Source organism: Salvia splendens, unplaced genomic scaffold (genome assembly GCF_004379255.2).
Source record: "Salvia splendens isolate huo1 unplaced genomic scaffold, SspV2 ctg189, whole genome shotgun sequence".
NCBI lineage: Eukaryota > Viridiplantae > Streptophyta > Magnoliopsida > Lamiales > Lamiaceae > Salvia > Salvia splendens.
Window position 1 is genome coordinate 1 of NW_024598828.1, and position 20,198 is coordinate 20,198.

The 20,198-nt window shown below is 38.4% G+C and overlaps 1 protein-coding gene, 1 long non-coding RNA gene and 2 pseudogenes across 3 annotated transcripts; 3 read left to right on the forward strand and 1 right to left on the reverse strand.

Moving 5' to 3' along the window:
- The first annotated feature begins 4,470 nt into the window (after positions 1–4,470).
- On the forward strand, positions 4,471–5,401 carry LOC121789264. Its single transcript, XR_006048008.1, has 3 exons — positions 4,471–4,558; positions 4,763–4,944; positions 5,364–5,401. It is a non-coding gene; the product is annotated as an uncharacterized LOC121789264 (long non-coding RNA).
- A 552-nt stretch (positions 5,402–5,953) lies between these two features.
- LOC121789263 (ribonuclease P protein subunit p29-like) lies at positions 5,954–7,174 on the forward strand. 2 transcript variants are annotated; one of them, XR_006048007.1, is made up of 4 exons: positions 5,954–6,072; positions 6,190–6,291; positions 6,403–6,512; positions 6,604–7,152. XR_006048007.1 is itself a non-coding variant. In XM_042187755.1 (3 exons), the coding sequence occupies exons 1-3, from the start codon at positions 5,988–5,990 to the stop codon at positions 6,498–6,500; spliced, it is 285 nt and encodes a 94-aa protein (XP_042043689.1). In that variant the 5' UTR covers positions 5,954–5,987; the 3' UTR covers positions 6,501–7,174. The 2 variants fall into 2 exon arrangements, 1 of the variants encoding a protein (XP_042043689.1); XM_042187755.1 differs by having other exon boundaries at positions 6,403–7,174.
- A 9,799-nt stretch (positions 7,175–16,973) lies between these two features.
- LOC121789261 lies at positions 16,974–18,904 on the forward strand (annotated as a pseudogene).
- A 132-nt stretch (positions 18,905–19,036) lies between these two features.
- Positions 19,037–20,190, reverse strand: LOC121789262 (annotated as a pseudogene).
- Between the last annotated feature and the right edge of the window lie 8 nt (positions 20,191–20,198).

Here is a 20,198-nt window from a genome sequence, read left to right on the forward strand (position 1 = left end):
CTTAGCCGCTGCGCATCGCCGCCAATTTTTCTTCTTTTCTTCAACATTTTCAGCTGAATTTCTTCTTCTAATTCTTCTTCTTCTTCTTTTTTCACTATTGCTTCTTATCGCTAATTCATCCGATTTGTCTTCATTATCGAAGCCCCAAAATCGACCTCCCAAGGACGAAGATCTGTAGGGAGCAGATCTGCATCTGGTCAACATCAACGCATTTTTTGGAGGGGGAATAAGTTTCCATAAATCCCCTTTTATTTTCGGCGGGGCTCTCATAATGTCCATTGCTTAGGTTTTCAATTTTGGAATCGACCTTTTTGCTGTATCCCGAAATTGAGCTGCACTTGCAGAGCAATCCGCCTAACGGATTGTTTCCGAAGCAGAGGCTTTTCCAGCGGCGGGTTTTTTTTCACGGCTCTCGTGGCCTTGGAGCGGCGGATGCGGACTTGGCCGATGCAGGTGACTTTCGGCGAGGATGGTTCTTCGATGGCTGCCGGCGCGCTTCTCCTTCCGCGGGAGGTTAAATATGGGACTCGACCGCGACCTGCTCCGGCTCCGGCTCCGGCTGCCGACGTTGCTTCGCAGGAACCGCATTAGCGGCGGCGGAAACTTCTCCGCCCGTCTAGGGTCGACAATGGCTTCGATATACTACCTTTCATTTTTTTCCTGTCAAATTTTGTGAAAATTCAGTTGCGTAAATTTACCAATTCGCTCTCTATATATAACTCATGCGTTGCATTTCGATGCGCGTATCTAGTTTGTACGTGCGTGCTGCCTCTGCCTGCTGGGGGATATTATTGTCTCTCAAAATGCGTTTACGAATACATAATTTGAATTCAGAATTTTTAACACATTAATTATTTCGTTGTAATATACTAATATTATAACTCTACTGTAAATAAAATAAAAGGTCGTGACTAGTGCAGTAATTTTGTAATCCCTTTGTTCGTTCGTCATTTATAGTCCTATTTTGACTCGGTACCTGTTAAAAAGTTGTTTCACTTTGTGGAAAAAAATGCAAAAATAATTAATGGAATGTTGACTTCGTTTTTTAATATTAATTTTTTAATAGAATGTGAGTGTAATAATTTAGATGAATCATGGGGTCTATCTAGTTAAAATAAAAGTTGATAAATGAAACTTTAAATCATGGATACTCAAAATAGTAAAATGTGAAATTATTTTACTGACCGGGATAGTAATTAATGCATTCAAGGTGGTTGCTATGATGCGGCTAAGGCATATCTCACAATTTAAATTTTTTTTATTTTTATTTTTATATTGATATTGATGTGGTACTGGTACGTGGAGTATAATTTTATTAGTGGTTTTCCGTAAAAAAATATACTACTAAAACAAGATTTTTTTGCTATTATCTTCGTAAAAGATGATTTTGATAAGATATTTTTGTTTTCATCGTTAGAGACAGTACTATTAGAATGTGTAGTCTATGTTTATAAATTGTATCAAACTTACTAACACGTTGAGTTTGGATTTCTTGTGCTTTTATACATCGAATTGGACCAATTTATGGCTCTACATTACCACTCTATTTCTATTTATTGATTTGTTGTTGAAAATAACATGTTGCATGTCATTATCACCTTATCAATATAAGCGAGAATGCTACCAAACGAAATAAAGACATATCTTATCTCAAGCTTCGATTCTAATTGAATGTGTCACCATATAAATATTACTCCATTAATTATAAACTTACATATATGCATCACTACACTTATTTTAAAAGGGGGTAGGGCTCTATAAGTGGGTTTGGGCACTAGTTACGCAACCTTTATTATTGGAATTAATGGAGCCGATTGAAGTGGGATACTTGCACCCCACTTTTTATTCATTCATCATATTTACTTTTATAGTTTTATTAAATTTTTTGGTTTTTATCTAATTTCATAAGCATCAGCTAATTGTAGTTTTGCATCACATTCCAGCTCTAGATATACACCTATACTATATAGCATAATATTGTTTTGAAATAGGAGATGAAAGTATAAATTAATGCAGAGCAAATAGCGGTCATTTTGGGGTTTGAAGGGTAAAATGAGATAGTAAAATTAAAATGGGTATTCTCCAGACTCACTTTATTCTGTTTTTACTGTTCATTTTGTATGTTTTTATTGCCCCACTCAACTAGTCTATAGGGACAATACAAGACATGAGACAGAATACAGAAGCCACTTTTGTGTTATTTCTGTGTGGTAAACTTTATGTACATATTTACGTTTTCCACAAATTTTTTTTACCAGGATCAAACTCTAATGGATCAGTAAATATGTATACCAATTTTGACCCATTTCACCAAGGTAATAACTAAGAATATTTATTGGGCACCGGAAGATGGGAATTTGGTATGAGTGATTGGGTAGAGTTTGATGAAGGGAGGGCTAGTTGGCCACCAAACTTGTTCGACGATCTTCTAACAAAGAATGATGAATTTAGGCATAAATTTGAAGAAAGTTAATTGATTGCAAAAGACACTGGTGGTGGGGTTGCTTTCCAAAACCTTGCACACAACTGCAACTTAGATTAGACATGCAAACAACTTTTTCTATTTAACCTTTCTCCATTGTATTTTGTGCTCAAATATTTGGTAGCCCCCACTCTGCTTTTTCCAAAAGTCAATAACATCTTCCCACCACAGGTTAAAAAAGTCAACTCTCTCAAGATACATTATAAAGTAGTAGTAGTAGTAAGATCGAAACTGAGATATATCAACAACTTCAACGATATTGTTATTCTTTGGGAACTAGAAGCTTCCATTGAAGATCAATCAAAAAATTATCAAAGGGATTAGATTAATGTAGTGTTCGTGCATGTTTGTTATGATTCCGTCTTAAAAACAATCTGTTTTTAAACTTTGATATTTGTTTGATTTTTTAATCAAATTACGAAAGTAATCATAATCGTAAAAACATGAAAGTAATAAGTACAACTTTTCAAGATTCTGATTCCCCAATTTTTTCACAAAAATAGAAAATGGACATTTTGAGTGAGACAAACTACAAAGGAAATGAGAACATCTTAAGTGGGACGGAAAAAGTATTTTTATTAGTTTATACTACTACTACTATAATAATGTTATTATTATTATTATTATTATTATTATTATTATCCATTATATTATAAATTAAAATTAATTAGCAAATTCTGAATATATTTTAGAATTATGAATCATGCTTGATTATAAAATAAAAAATAAAAATATAATCACAATTTTAATTCTAATTCTAATCATAATTATTATATATTATTATATATAGATATTAAAACTAAAAATTAATATTATATTATTCCAATTAGTATAATATATTTATTTAAATTATGAATAATAGTACAAAATTATAGCCTTATTATTATTATTATTATTATTATTATTATTATTATTTTATTATAAATTAATAACTAAGAAAGTCTTGATAAAAATTTGAAATTATGAACTATGTTCTATTATAATATCAATAAATAACTAGAATCACTGATGAAGCCACATTTAGGCCACGGGGGCTCATGGCCCACCCATCATTTTCCCATTTACCTATATATATTATATGCAAACTGTAATTCACGTATAATTTCAGTGGCGTAGTTGGTTGTGAATGCTGCCTTGTGAACCGTATGTCCCGTGGGTGACTCCATTCGGCGTCATTTTCTTGATCCTTTTGTTTATGCAGCTTTTCTCTCTTTTATATTAGTACTACAATTAATGCATTATGTCGATTTGTTACTATATTCCATTATATCTCTTCATAATCCATCATTATACTTATAATAAAAAAAATTTAAAATTATTTTACTTGTAAACTTTATGTTTTTATTTATATTTTCTAGGTTGGACATTTAAACATCATCAACAATTCGTTTTCATCCATATACATACATAAAAATTTAAAATATTGATTATTTCGAGCTTCCGATGTCACCTACATCGAATAAACCCTATAACTATTAATCGTGACTTGGGCCCAGCGTAAAAATTCTGTCTTCGCCACGAACTACAATAAATTATTATATTATTATAGTATTATATTATTATTATAAGCCATACCAAACTGGGAAAATCTTAATTTAATTATTAAGTGATGAATTAGAAAAATAATGAATAAATTAGATATAGTAATAGAAAATACTTAGTTAGTAGGTTGATTCGTTAATTCAATAATTATAACTATTACCTAATTGAATTTAATTAATTAATAGTACTCCATAAATTTAAAATCTTATCAACTTTCTTAATATTTTCAAATTAGTAATCTATCAAAATCACATTCCTAAGGGATTCTTGTGCCTAATTAATTGTTTATTTTATGTCAGGGATGATTTAGAATTTTACAAAGTTGTTAGTATCCCCCAAAATTTCAATAAAATAATTTTCTTACCTTGGTTGCAACCACTGCATCCCCTTCCCGCCTCCACCTCTGATTTGCCACCGCGCCCTACCTATTCCAATAAATCTCCCCTACTCAAATTCTCCACCAAATATGCGTCCACCATCCGTCGACGTTGCTGTATAGGTAATTTTTTCCGTTATTTGGTGTTGAGTCAAGAGGTAAGATTCTCAGGTGCTCGGCTTATTAGTTACTCCATTAATGTTTTTACTTTTCACAAATTGGGTGTCGACTTTCGAATGGTCTGATTATTTATATGCTTGCAATGGTTGTTTCATATGAATCCTGCATCACTATCTATTGTTCATTCAGTTGTTAACTATAATTGTTAACTAATTTCTTTTAAAAAAAACTGTTTAACCTAGACCTAGTATGGAAGACCAAAGGAGACGTAGCCTGGAAGCTCTAGAGAGACGATTTTCTCAAGCAAAGTCAGAGGTTCAGTCACAGCAACAGATGAGCAAGAAAAGGCCAGCTGAAGATAAGAAAACATTTTTTGTAGATTCACCACTCAATAAGCCCCTCTCGATATCTTCATCTAAAAAAGGTTTATCTTTTAGTATGATTATGTTCTTCATCTTGTTATTTTAAGTTTCTTGCTGTACCATTACCTGTTGGGATGATTAGTTCTCAGTTAGCAAATTACATTCTTAAAATATAACTAATTGCAGCTGCATAATACTTTTCCTTCTCCAATAAAGTATGTATATCTAAACATAGTCTGCTATTGATTAGTTTGGGTGTTACTCATGTTTATTGTCAAACTTTTATGTTGTGATCAAAGGGACTCTTTCACATGATTGTTATGGTGAGAAGTGATACATGTAATTGAAACTTTAGTGTTATTATCTGTGAAACAATAGTACTATGTTTTAATTTTGCGAATTCTTCGAAGAGAATGTCATTTCAAGTTTTAAAGTCTTTAGCATGATCCTCTTGTCTGATATCATGTGCCTTGCTATGCAGGCAACTTTTCTTTTCCAGATCGTACTTCTAAAGAAGGCCTGCCTCAAGCAATGTTAATATATTTGTGCCTGTGTTTGTTTTTCATACTTAGTTCGTACTACTTAATATGCAAACTTGTAGCATGTTCTTTATTTGTAGAAGATAAGTAGATTTACGAGGAAGGTGTTTGGTTTTTCGCTTGTGTGATTGCAATGCTAATTAATATGTAGTGATTGCAATTTGACATATCATTCACGTAAAATATGCCTTCTGTGATGAATCCACCAATAAGTGGATTTATGAGGAAGGTGTTTGGTTTTTCGCTTGTTTTGCCTTTTTATTCTTTATTGGGTACGTTTAAAGTTATGGTTTGCATGCGTCTTCCTGGGATGCGTGTGTAACCACTCGTTGGATAGATAGGTTTACCAGATACTTTTCTCGTAAGAAATCCAACCTTCATTGACTGTCATAGGAATCAGTCCTTGCTTTTCTTGTAATGCCTGAATTTATTTTGCTGAATTTTCAGCTTTGACATCTTTAAAGCTATGCATGAAAAGTGGAAATCCTATATACAGAAGCTTCTTAAATTGCTGGGTTAGTTTTTTATGCTATTTCATCTTTTAGTAATGCTTTATCTCATAATGTATGCAAGGTTGTATTCTTGAATGCAGGAGAGAACAGTTGGCTCAGTGCTTCCTTAATGTCGACCTACACGGTGCAATCATTTTAGGTTCGAAAACTTACTCATTCCTCAACTGTTGTCTAGTAAATCTCAAATAATACTTCACCGTGATAGTCACAGTATGCTTGATGTAAATTAGGACTTTAACCATTGGTGTCTGTGTAGTTGTTCAGTGTAAAACTGCTGCCTACGTTGGGTTACATGGCATCATGGTTCGAGAAACTAAAGAAACATTTGGAATTGTTACGCAGGACAGCAAATTCGAAGGTAGTAATTTTTCTCCCCAGCAGAACATGATGGTTATCTTTAAGATATATTCATCTTTTGTTTGGTTCAAATTGTTTGACTGATTTCATGAATTCGGTTTTTAATTTGCAGTGGTGCCCAAAAAGTTATCTGTTTTTATGCTCGAAGCTAATCACTGGAAGATTACATTGAATGGAGATAAACTTGTATCCAGAAACTTGGTCCCATAATTTTTGCTATGAGTGAGTTCTCCACTTTAATGTTTTTGAGTAAATATCAGTTAGAGCCTCAATACTTAGGTTGAACACCTAATATCAGTTCGAATGCCAACAGCTGGCAGAAGAAGCCGACATGCTTGATAATTTGGCGAATACCGATATATAGGACACGACATGCTTGATAATTTTAGAAATTTTTGGTGAGAATTTTCTCTACCTCCTGGTCTTGGAGGCATTCGAACTAGATGCTATTGAGCTCACGCTCAGATTCGTAGAAGTACGTTCTACTTCAACACCATTAGCTCCACAACCATCGACAATTTCAGTATCATTACCCACGATTGGTCGACCATGTTCCCGGATCAGCTCCTCGAATTAAGAAGAAAAAGTTACTCGTCCACGACACATGTGGATGTGGTCGACCGATATGAACTGGACAACATCCTCGTCATCGTTGTCATAATGTCATCATTACATTCAGTATGTAGAAGACAATCTTTCAAGCTTTGAGGTGTCTGGGCTTTCTGCTGCTCCAGCCAAGTTCTCCTGACCCTGATTGGCGGCCGATCCGTCGTGTTCTCCCCTGCTGTAGCCAAGTTATAAAACTGATCCAGTAGATATAATTCTGTTATTTTTCTTACTTCATGCAATTGTTTATTTCAAAGAATTTTGGTGAGTAATTTTTCAAATAATTAGAATCAAACCTTTTGAATAGCTTGGACTTTAGCTTTGATTAATACTCCTCCGTCCCACTTTAGGAGTCCCGGTCACTTTTGCACACCCATTTTGTAATAATCATAATAAATAGTTAAAGTTGAGAAATGATAAAGTAAGAGAGATAATAATGTAGAGAAGACTCTTCGCTATATTATTTTCTCTCTTACTTTACCATTTCTCCACTTTAACTATTTATTATGATTTTTATAAAATGGGTGTGCAAAAGTGACCATGACTTCTAAAGTGGGACGGATGGAATACTATTTATTAATTCATTCCAGGCCCGGAGTATATTTGGTAGGCATTTTCATGGTGGATGATAGAGAGATACTGAAATTTATTGTAGGCTGATGAGATTAGTCTGTTAGTAGTTGAACCTGAATATGATAATTTTCATTGAGGTGGAATTTACATTATACTACTATGTTATTATGCAACAGTGGGGATCATTTATTCCTTCATTCTAAGCAAAGCAAAGCTGAGTAGTAATTAATTTTCTGTGTTCTTATAATAATGATTTTAATGGGTGTTTATTTCTTCAAGTCTCAGACTTGTGAATTTTCTAAGTTCATGATACCTAATCTTTCTGCAATTAATCACCACTTTATGCATATAATTGAGATCGAAAACTACATTTGCCTGATGTTACTACTAGCATTTTTACAAAATTTAATGAGACGTGTGATACTTTATAAGCTCTTAAATTTCTAAAGATGTTCTTCGCTTATTGAAATAAAATATTAATGTATAGGGTGCGTGTGCAACCAACTCTTTGTACACAACTAATCCGAAACATACTCTCCCCGTCCCCCATTAGTTGACTCCGTTTGATTTGACATGAATTTTGATAAATATAGGGAAAAGTAAGTGGAAAAATTAAGTTAGTGAAATAAAATACGAGTGAAATAAAATAAGTTAGTGGAATATCATATGTGAAATGTAAAAGTGCTAAGTAATTAGGGACAGATGAAAAAGAAAATTTATGCCAATCAATAATCCATTGGATCGGGATCTAGACGACTAATATTAATTTTAAAGCATTGCATTGTAGTTATATAAAAGTTGCATTACGAGTTGATGCAGTATTTTTTTATTAGTACTAAAATCAACAGCAAATATTAAATATAGAGATATCAATGTTAAAGATAAAAAATAAGATATCAAACACAAGAACGAATAGTTAATCCGAGTAATTATAAAGTTTCATATACTACATGGATGGTTCTCAATTTTTGAGTTTTTCAATTACCTAAAACAAGTAAAATTTAATAATAGGAGTACTCCGTAGTAATTAAATAACATAGATAAATAGGACAAGAAGGAATTCTAGACACATGCTTTAATTGACTCCACTGTTTATTGATGTTTAATTTAGATGTCTTAATTGACGTTTATTAATGCCTGCATATGATGCATTGATATTTAGTGAGTAATTATTTAAATATACTGCTAATTTTTTCTTAAATTGTTAACTTACTAATTCATTAAAGCAGTATATTAAAAATATTAACACAATCACATTAAAATATTTATAAAATTTTGAATTGACATTTTAAGTATTAATGTCAACATAATTTATTAAAATATCAACTAAGTTTATGTTGACATTTAATAGCATCGTATTGACATTTTTAATACACTGAGGGTTAGCAACTTAAGAAAGTTACTTGTTATCACACATCCATCCATGTATATATGCCGTGAGTGAGTATGTTCTTGTTTAATCCATTTTAAAATTATTTTTTTATGAAGGTTGTTAAATTTATAAATTATATAAAAATCAAAATTTAATTAATTCTTTTATTCCTTTGTTTTCATTTATTTGATGCATACAAATTGTAAAGTAAAACAAAATTTTGATTTATTTTATTCATTTGTCCTATGGTATAGAAAAAATGGATACTTAAGCTTTATTTTTATATATGATTTATAAAATTAATAATATAGTTTAATATATTAGAAATAAATTAAATTGATAAAATAAAAACTGATGCGAACTAAATACAATATCTCATCTATTTGTGATATATTGATTATGCCATCGGGTGTAAATGTAACTTTGTGATACAGACTAAACAGGATAACTCATCCAAAAAGGCTAGTAGCCTGTTAGGAGAGAGAGCTCATTTAGTCTATATACCACACATTTGTTGTTCTCACAACCGATGTGGGAATTGAGTCCATAACATTCGACCCTCCTTTAAGGGCCAACGTCCTCATTGGTCACGGCCACGTTGGTCACGGCTGGTTCTTTGCCAGGCCACCACTCCGAGTTCTCGTTGGTCACGGCGGATTCTTTGCCCGGCCACCACTCCGTGGGTCACCACTCCGAGCGGTCCCAAACGCACTCGTTGGTCACGGCGAGTTCGTTGCCCGGCCACCACTCCGAGCCGTTTGGGCTCTCAATGAAAGCACCAATTGATGTAGACCAAACAGGAGAACTCATTGCAAAAGACTAGCCTGTTAGGAGAGAGTCCATTTAGTCTATATACCCCATATTTGTTGGTCTCATAACTAATGTGGAAATTGAGTCTGTAATCGTTTGTGGCTTGTATTTTATTAATATTTGTTTGTTAGTAGGTAGGTAAATTTAAAGCAAGTCAAAATATTGGAATTGTGCTACCACGTCCGTCAACTTCTTTAAACTAATACCACTACTAAAATGGCTAGGGTCGAAAAGAAAAACAACTTGAGATTTAGTGGGGCAACAGAATATATAGTTGAGCCCCAAACCCCACCTTTTATCGAGTTTAATTTAATGCATTAGTATGTCACATCCATTTAACATCTCTACTTGCTAAGTTACTATGTTCCAAAGAACTTGAATAAGAATAATTTCAATCTCGGCAAGGGCATCCACAGTCCGCCCGATGTATCGGGCAGACTATCGTCCATCACTGTAGCCATGCGGACGATGCCAGATGCATCGTCCGCGGATGATAGGTGTTGGAGCACGCATCGTCCGCAGTATCGTCCGCCCCACTGCGGCGACACGAACGATACTGTGGACGATGCAACGCGTTTTACATTTTTTTTAATTCTTCAAAATTTATAATATAAACTCTTCCATTTTTCTTCCTTTTATAATGGCCTATTCTCTCCTTTCTTTGTTATACTAACGATGTGGGACAATGGTAAACATAAACTAAAATTACCTATTCTCTCCTTTCTTTGTTATACTAACGATGTGGGACAATGGTAAACATAAACTAGCTTAATTATTTTTTATATATAGTTATTTAATAGCTACTCAATATAGGAACTTCTAAAAATACTATTTAATAGTTGTAATCTATTAATCTCGGATAAATTTGTAGTTGACAAAGAACTCTATTAAGATTTATTTAATCTCAACTTTATATCTACTGTACTAATATTTTATAGAATCTAGGATTTTATGGAAATATTATTCTAAGAAAATAGAAAAAGAAATTAACAAGCTAGGCTGAAACTATTTGCCAACATCTCATAAAATAAAATAAAAATTAATTTTATAAACTATATAAAACAATCATATTAATCTATTTGTATTATTTATATTTAAATTTAAATTATGCCTTTTTATCTGTAGTGAACATGTTTGGGAATAACGCAAGTTGGGAATGATGTAGAGTATGCCCTTTTTATCTGTAGTGAACATGTTTTTTATTTCTAACTCTTGTAACTTTTTTTAATTAAGTAATGTAGGATTTGCCTTTAAATCGTGGTGCTTTTTTTTGTTATTATTTTGCATGACATATTTGAAAACATAAAATTAATCAACAAAACAATAGTGAAAATTATAGGATGAACTTTAGGGTGTCCCACTGCAAGTGAAAAGGTAGGAGGATAGAATGATGATGTGGCGGAGCATATGATGATGTTATAATATTTCTAAAAGACTTCACACCGTATAATAAATAAACCAAACTTGGGAATCATCGAGAACCTAAATGCCCTAAGACCATCCACTACGCGTCTCGCCGGCGTCTCGCGTCCCGTCCCAGAGAGACGGGACCCCGGCGCGACGCGTTGCAGCTCGCCGTCCCGTCCCGCGTCGCGTCCCGTCGAGCCATGAGACGGGCTGTCTCGCCACGCGCCTAAGCGACGTGGCGCGCGTGACGCCCACTCGCCAGCCCGCGAGTGGGCGTCGTCACGTGCTGACGCAATAAATATTTTTTTAAAAATTCGAATTTTAAAAAAAATAAATAAAAAATAAAAGAAAAAAAATTGTAACGGTAATAATACCGTTTTTTGTTTTTTTTTATTTTTTTATTTTTAATTAAATTTTTTACTCTATAAATACTCCTAAACTCATCCTCATTTCACACACAACTACACATCTATTCTTCTTATCATCTAAATTTTCTCTCAAATTTTCTCTCAAATTTTCATATAACAACTCAAGATGTCCGGCGACGGCGACGGCAACTACGGCGGTTCCGGCTCCTGCGGGTTGGATCTCAACGCGTTCGGTGATTGGGAGACCATGATCAACACATTGGGCGGTTCCGGTTCATCAACGCCGGGGACCCAGGGTTCGGCGACGCCAGGGGGTACCAACCACCCAATTTTGACCTTGATGCATATGTCCGTCCCTCCGCCCCGCGGTATTCGCAGGGATTATCCTAGATCCGGGAGGATTTTCCCGTTGATCCCACGCCGGGAGTAGGCCGAGGCAGTGGAGGTGGCCGAGGCGGTGTACAACCCCAGGCGGGCGAGGACGAGGAGGAAGAGGAAGAAGAGGAAGATGATCTAGGCCGGCATCCGTACAACAACCTCGAAACGCTGGCGGTGTACAACGCCTGGATCACCGTCTCGTACGATCCCATCGTCGGGAATCAACAATCTCGGAAGTGTTTCTGGGAAAAGGTCTGCGAGGTCTACCACCAGATAAAGCCGAAAGACTCCCGCAAGCACAAATTTAAAATGCTCCGCTCTCACTTTGACCGAGTCGACCGACAGGTCAAAAAATTCTGCGGCATCTACTCGGCCGAAGAGGCGCGCTACCAAAGCGGCGCAACGGCAACCGACATTTTGACGTCCGCTTTGCGCGCCTACTACCAGGACGAACGTCATCAATTCAGATTTGTTGATGTTTGGCAGGCCGTCAAGGACGAGGAACGGTGGGCAGGCAGTTTTCGCTTTAGCTCGGGCTCAACCTCGAAGCGCACGAAGCATACGGCGAGTGGCCAATACTTGTCTAGTGGTGACACCGCTGAGGGCATCAGCCAACCTGAGGCTGAATCCCAGGAGTTTGCGGGTACGGTCGGCGAAGCTGGAGGATCCGCGAGTGGGCGCCGTCGGCCGTAAGGGACGAAGGCGGCGAAAGCGGCTAGAGCAAGGAAGGGCCGAGGCGAATCAAGCCAGCCGGCCTCGGGATCGGGCTCGCGGGGAGGCTCGGACACACTTATGGTGGCGTACATGACCGCCACAATGGCGGACACTTCCCGCTTCTCGTACGCCCAATTCACGGCCTGGTGGAACGGAATTGTGTATATGCAGCACAACTTGGCCTTCCGACTCCCCCTCAACCTCGACCGCCTCCGGAGATGATTAGCCGGCGGAGTAGTTTTTTTATTTTTCTTTAAATTTGTATTTAAAATTATGTTGTGTGTTTTTTTATGTTGTGTGTTTTTAATAAAGTGTGTTTGTTTTAATTGAATTGGGTTGAGAAAAAAAATAAAAATGAAATTGAATGAATAGTAATTAAGGGACGGAATAAGGGACGGTTAAGGGACGGAGCGTTGCAGGTTCCGTCCCTTAGTTAAGGGATGGAGGAAAAAAGGACAGTGGGGCCCTCAAATAGTGGTCAAATAGTATTTAAGGGACGGTTTAAGGGACGGTATAGAGACAGCGTAGTGGATGGTTTAAGTTGTAGGGGCCGTGTTAATAACCAATTGGGTATGTTATTTTTCAAATAAAAAATTGTAATAGTTGTAATATAATTATTTTGTGTGGATGGTCACAAAAAGAGCACAAAATAATTATAAGTGACATTAATCAAATTCTCTATATTCTAGTTTCAATTCAAGCTTCTATAGCTACAAATTTCACCAATAGATCGTGGAAAACTCGGTTCATCAAATCCATGAAAACTGCCGTCGTACTTTTATTGTACGACGATTTCAAGCATTACAACTCCTGGTATCTCCTGGACCTGTTATCGCCATTATCGCTTCCCAGCTGATAGGCCTAGGAAATTTCCCTATGTAGTACAAATGCTCCTCAGGGAATGCATCAGGTATAGCTTCGCACACTTTTTTTTCCATCTCTCTCCCTTAGAGAGAGCTGCGCTTTGTGTTATCCAGTGAGAGACAAAAACAGAGGATAAGATTGGAATGTTGTTAAACTTTGTATTACAGAATGTGATCATATTCTGGGGAGAATGTCAACGCCTAATACAAATTATGTTACTGGGGGAAATGTCAACGCCTAATATAAATTCTGTCATTGGGGGGAACCGGTGGAACCGGCCGGTCGGACCGGTTGGACCGTGAACCGGAAACCGGTTTCTATTTTTTCATGATTGGTCCTAAACATATGACCAAAATACGAATTTGGTCTATAACATTCACTTTTTGAAAAACATGTCCATAACAAATGAAATCCTTGTCGAAGTGGTCCTTTTTTTATGGTTCCGTAAAAAAAACTAACGCCTGGGACTGATCTTCCTGCCGCTGAGGTTTCTAGGTTTTGGCGTGATCATACTTGGCACCGCCTCCATTTGCAGCGGCGGACGGCGTCTGCGATCCCGATGCGGGGGTCTGGCGGCGGCGATTGGCGGAGGTGGAGGCGAAGTCCTCCTTGTCGGCAAGCATGACCGAACGAAACACATAGAAGTCGACCGGCATTTCCTAAAGGAGAGTACCGAGGCTAAGATAGTGGAACTCCCGTTTGAGAGAGACGTTAGGGAGTATATAAGTGTAGTGAGGTGGGAGTATCAAGTATTTGCGCATTAATGAAGTTATAGTTTAATTGATTTAGTTAAAGATAGCCCTAATAGGTGGCCCAGTCCAGCCTCTATGAACCTTGATCTGATCCATTACAATTACAACTCGTGGAACGCCGTCGTTGCAATCGTGGCGGACAGCGCGCGCCTCGTGCGTGCTGTGTAAGTGTGTTCATTCAGTGTAGTCATCGGTAATTGATTTGCATAGGGAATTTCATCCCACGAAGTGAAATAAATAATGTAGTCTTCAATCAACAACCTAATATTAAAAATAACAATACTAGCAGCACTAACTAATAATTAACGGATGTCACATTTAAATAAAATTTTGATAATGTTCGGACATTTTCAATAGTACGGTGTATTTAATCAAAATGAAGGATAGTTTCAAATGTATAAAAATATTGGCCATATCATGATTAAATACACATTGGATTATTGAACAAGAATTATATTTCCACGTTAAACATAAGTAGTAAATCACATTGAAATAAACAATAATGTAATAACTCACAAAATATATTTTAATTACATTTGCCTTGAACCTCATACACCTATATCAAAAATTGTGAGCAATAATAGTGGTAATATTTATCCAGCACCCACTCATGAGTACGATTAGTGTTGCCCACGGTTCACGAACCGGCGGTTCCGGTTCGGTCGAAGGCGGAACCGGAACCGAACAGTGAGGCTATTTCACGGTTCCGGTTCCGGTTCGGAACCGCCGGTTTTTCCGGCGGTTTAGGTGGTTCCGGTTCGGAACCGGCGGTTTCGCGGTTCGGTTCTATTTTTTTTTTTGAAATTTGGATTTATACAACAAATTGGAACAAGACAATGTATAATTCAAATAGAAATACGGCTAATAAGGAGAAAATGATATCAATTTTATTGAGTTTGAGTTGTAACGGACAACGATACATTACAAATTACAATATATATACATCTACAACTACAAGTATACAACATACAACAATGTAATATAATTTACATTGAAAAAAACATGAAATGGAGGAAAAAAATTAAATTGAAAAGGGCTTGAGCTCAACTTAAACTTTCAAAGTTAAACTTTTCAAATTTAAGTTGAGTTGCCTACGTATCCACAAGAGGGGTAAATTGGAGACAAAGAGAGAGAATTGTGAGATTGAAGAGAGAAACTCTTATTAACACAAGAGTGGGGTAAATGTAAATGAGGATAGAGGGGGGTATTTATAGATAAAAATGAGGGGGAAAATGGAAGAATTCGAATTTGAAATTTGAAAAAAAAAAATTTGAAAATTTCGGAAAACCGGCGGTTTTGGCGGAAAACCGCCGGAACCGCCAAAACCGCCGGTTTCCGGGACAAAACCGCCGGTTCGGTCAACGAACCGTCTGCAAAAGCTACGCCATTGTTGCCTCGTGTTCCGCGCCGCATCGAAAGCCACTGAACCGGCGGTTAACCGCCGGTTAATCGACGAAAAACCGGCGGTTCAGGCCGGTTTTGCCGCTGAAAAGCTGCCGCCGGCGGCCCCATCCCTGACACCTTGTTTTACGCGCCCGAACCGGCGGTTTTGCCGGTTAACCGGCGGTTCCGAACCGTCCGGAACCGGCGGTTCGGTGACGGTTCCGGTTCGAAAAATCTTGAACCGGAACCGGACCGCGGTTCAAAATGCGACGGTTCCGGTTCGAGAAAATTGTCACGGTTCCGGTTCGGAAACCGCCGGAACCGGAACCGGTGGGCATCTCTAAGTACGATTTCTCAACAAAAAGGAAAAAGGAAAAAGGAAAAAGGAAAAAGGAAAAGAAGCAGTTTTTCAATAAAAAGGCAAGAAAAAATAATCCAATATTTGACGAGTGTCGGTTATAGTATACTATAATTTTTGTTTATGTTACCATTACCAAACAAAGCGTTACTTAGTTCTGTTATTCACATGGAATAAGTAATAACAAAGGCAAGAGAAGAAAGAGGCTCTCTCTCTCTCTCCCCAGAGAAGAACAATCAGATTAGAGAGATTGTTGAAGTTCAAAGTGGTAACTAACTCTACACACTGCTAATTCTTTTTTTTTTCCTCTGTTAGCTAAACACTTCCTCTTCTTAAACATCTGTCTTAATTACTAAATCTTTTTTCTCCAGTTATATCAACCTCTCAATACAGAAAAAAAAACTTGTTCTCCTACAAAATATTGTGTGTGTGTGTGTGTGTGTATGCTATCATGGTACAGTGAGATTCTTTCCATTACTAGTTGTTGGTCTAGGATCTTTTTTTGCCAAATAAAATTGCTATTTTCGTGGGAAAGAGTGTCACAGTTTCAATGTGGGGCTTCAAATTATTGACATATTCACCCTATTATTTTCAGACCTCATGCTCTGCTGTATATTCCCTTTCCCTTCATCATTTTGTTACCAACCTAGGCATACTTAATTAAAATGCCAGTTTCGAAACATCCATCTCAACGCCAACAAAGGCATTGTTAAGTATGATTCACGTTTCAATACCAATGCAAAAATGGAGAGTGTTAATTATTTATTATCATGCTGTCCAAAAAATAATGATATTACTCAATAGTGTAACGTCTGGAGTAGAAAGTAAGGAATAGAATTGGAAAGTGAAATATTTGCTAATCTTCTTTTCTTTTCTGTTTTGTTTTGTTTTTCTTGTGTTGTGGGTTTGGTTGTTGGAACTGGTGGTTGGTTCTTTAGTTTCCCTTTGAAGGGATAATATACTCTGCTTTATTCTTCTTCATTTGCCTTATTTCGTTTTCGATCTTTCGATGAAGATGATCAATGATTACAGGTTCGGATATGTCTCGTTGCAACAACTCTTATGAGTATATTATAGTCTGAAATTTTGCAGGGCTGTGGCTCAAGGTGGCCCTCTGATCACACTTTTGCTTTCGATATCATCGTCGTTACTCGAATATGCAGACCACTACATCAAGGTATCGAAAATTTAAATCGTATTGCATTTTATGTTGCTAGATATGAAATGTGTTCTATTTTGATGCAGAGGTGGCGGAGCTCTCGTAAAATCATCTGCTTCTACGCTTCAGAGCCCCAGGAAGCTAAAACCGTCTGCTTCTTCTATAAATCCGAGTATCAAAACCACTAAAACCATTGATCGGAGGCTACCACCCACTCACACTCAGGTATTATAGTCCCATTTTGACTCGGCATTAAAATCAATTATGAATGAAATCAGATAGTCTTTTTTGATGATCAAATGGCAGAAAAAGCGGATAACGCAGATCGAGGAGGATTTGAAGAAGGTCAAGGAGCAGCTGAGCTCGAGCGAGTCATGGAAGCGAAGGGCTCAGCAGGAGGCTGAGGAGCCAAGAAGCAGGCCGCAGCTTTGGCAGCCGAGCTGGTGGAGTCTCAGAATCAGCTCAAGGAGCTTTCTGAGAGCGAAGAAGCTCGGCTGCAGGAGCTGCGCAAGATATCTCAGGAACGAGACAGGGAGTGGCAGTCTGAGCTTGAGGCCTTCCAGAAGCAGTACTCCATGGACTCTGCCGCTCTGGCCGCGGCCATGAACGAGATCCGGAAGCTCAAGATGCAATTGAATAGGGTCTCTCACTCGGAAGCGGCTCAAGCCAGGCATGCGGAATCAGCACATGCCGAGGTCCAGAGCTTGAGACTCGAGTTAACAGAAACTCTCGTTTTAGTTGAGAGACTAAGAAACAATTGAACGATAGCAGAGATTGCGAATCACAAGCTCTAGATGAAGTTAACAGAGCTGAGAAGCAGTTGGAGGTCGTTAAAAATGCTGAGAATGAAATCAAGTTGAAGCATGACAGTGTCCTCGAATCGGACAACTCTTTGCTGCTCGATTTGGAGAAATCCAACGGTAGAGTGAAGTCGTTGGAGGAGCTCGTCGCCACGCTGCAGGCTGATCTAGATAGCCACAGCAGCATCTCTGCAAACTATTCAGCTGAAAATTAGACCGAGATATTTCCCAACTCAACGCCTTGAAAAGCGAAATAGATGAATTGAGATCCGCCCTCGGAGATGCTGAAAGGAGGTACCGAGATGAGTACATTCAAAGCACGATGCAGATCCGGAACGCCTATCAGCTCGTGGAGCTCACGAGATCAAAGTCATCGGAGAAAGAAGCTCAACTTGAGGCGAAGCTGCGAGAATCAAGAGCAGAAATCGATGAATTGAGGATTATACTTGTTGAAAGGGAAAAACGCGGTGCAAGTCTCGAAACAAGAAGAAGAAGATGGTGATCAGCTCCAGTTGGAAGTGCTCAAGGCCAGTTTACTCGACAAGAAGCGCTTCTGCAGGCCACAGCAGCAGAAGAAAACGAGAGGCTGAAGCGCGAAATGAATAAGGCGCGGAGCAAAGCAGAGGATGAGGCGCTGGTACTAGCAGAGTCGTCAAGAGCTGCAGAAAAGGTAGCGCTACTGAGGCTCGACTCATTGGCGGAGGAAGCGGATAAGAGCTGCAAGAAAGTGGCACGCGTCACTGAGCAGCTGGATGCAGCTCAGGCATCTAATGCGCAGCTGGAGGCCGAGCTGAGGAGGTTGAAGGTGCAGTGCGATCAGTGGAGAAAAAGCGGCTGAAGCTGCTGCTGCGATGCTGTCCACGAGTGATAATAGGGAGAGACGAGGCTCGTTCGACTACCATTCAATCACTAGTAACTGAGCTCTTCGCAATCTGATGATGAAGATGATGATTCGCCGAAGAAGAATAATGGGAACATGCTCAAGAAGATCAGGGTGCTGCTCACGAAAGGCCACAAGTAGAAGTCAAGTTTTTCATTTTTTTTCCTGCTGCTTTTATTCACTATGTCATTTGAAATTTGTGTGAATTCTTCCTAGCATCTGGCGGCGTTATGGTCAGTTTTGCATGTTGTTTTTCTTGTTCTTGTAACTACTAGTATTTCTTTATGTTATGATGATTATAAACTGCACATACAATGCTTGATTGTTCCAATCATCAAGAGTCCTATGAAATGGTAAAGTGGCATGAGCCCCATTGATTTTGGTATACAATACAATGACTGTGTATGAGAATATTGTTACATGTTCTGAAAGCTTCATACCCTATCTTGTTGATCATCCGGATCAAGGCGCCACTCACTCCCATAGTAGGAGTTGGGCAGTCCCAACCAGAACTTGAAGGCCTCCGCCGCTCTCTTCCTCTCCTTCCTCCTATCCTGCCTCGCCCTCGACGCGTGCTTGCTCGTAAACATCCTCGTATGCATCTCCACATATATCCTCTTATACTTGGTCCTATTCGGATGTATTCCGTGCTCCTCCATACAAGCTATAATCTCCAACGCCTTGGTAAAGAAAGCCGCCCTCACACATATATCCGCCAGCGTATCGAAGAAGCCCTTCATCTGGTTTCAGATCCACACCACACCTCTCCTTTATCTCATTCCACACCAGCAGGGCTTCCCCCGGTTTCTAGCCAAGGCTATCCCGTTTGCTAGACTCCCGTATGTAGCCACGTTCGGCAACATCCCTTCCTCCTTCATCTTCTCCATTACACTCTTTGCCTCCTCAATCAGCCCCAGCTTGCAATACCCTTCCACCAGCATATTCCACGCAACCAAATCAATTTGACGCGTGGATCTTTCAGCATCTCCTCAAACACCTTGCTCGCCAGCTTTGGCTGCCCGGACGAGGCAAACGCCTTCATCAAGGTCGTGTAGCTCACCTTGGTGGGTGCTATCCCTCTCCTCCGCATCTCATTGAAGTAGCTGAGCGCGCCTGCACAGTCATCAACAAGTATGCATCCGTCAATCAAGGTGTTGTATGAGATCACATCCGGTTGGATCTCAGCCTCCTCCATCATCTCCCTCATCAGATCTTCCGCCTTGTCAATCTGCAGGCCGGTGGCAGTACCCTTTGAGGAGGATGTTGTACTGATCAAGTTAGCCGGGACCCCAATTCTCGCCATCTCCACAAGCACCAGCGCGCTCTGTCCATCGCCCCTGCCTTCACGAACGTGGATATGACAGTGGTGTATGTGACGTGGTCCGGATGCTGGAGCTGTCTTTCTCGTCTCATCGCCTCCAGCATCCTCACCACGTCTGCCACGCGCCCGGCCTTCATGTAGCCTTTCATCAACGTTGTGTACA

Coding starts and splice junctions, on each gene's coding strand:
- LOC121789263 (XM_042187755.1), top strand. CDS start 5,988: ATGCAAGGTTGTATTCTTGAATGCAGGAGAGAACAGTTGGCTCAGTGC. Junction 6,073..6,189: donor ACACGGTGCAATCATTTTAG/GTTCGAAAACTT, acceptor GTGTCTGTGTAG/TTGTTCAGTGTAAAACTGCT. Junction 6,292..6,402: donor GCAGGACAGCAAATTCGAAG/GTAGTAATTTTT, acceptor TTTAATTTGCAG/TGGTGCCCAAAAAGTTATCT.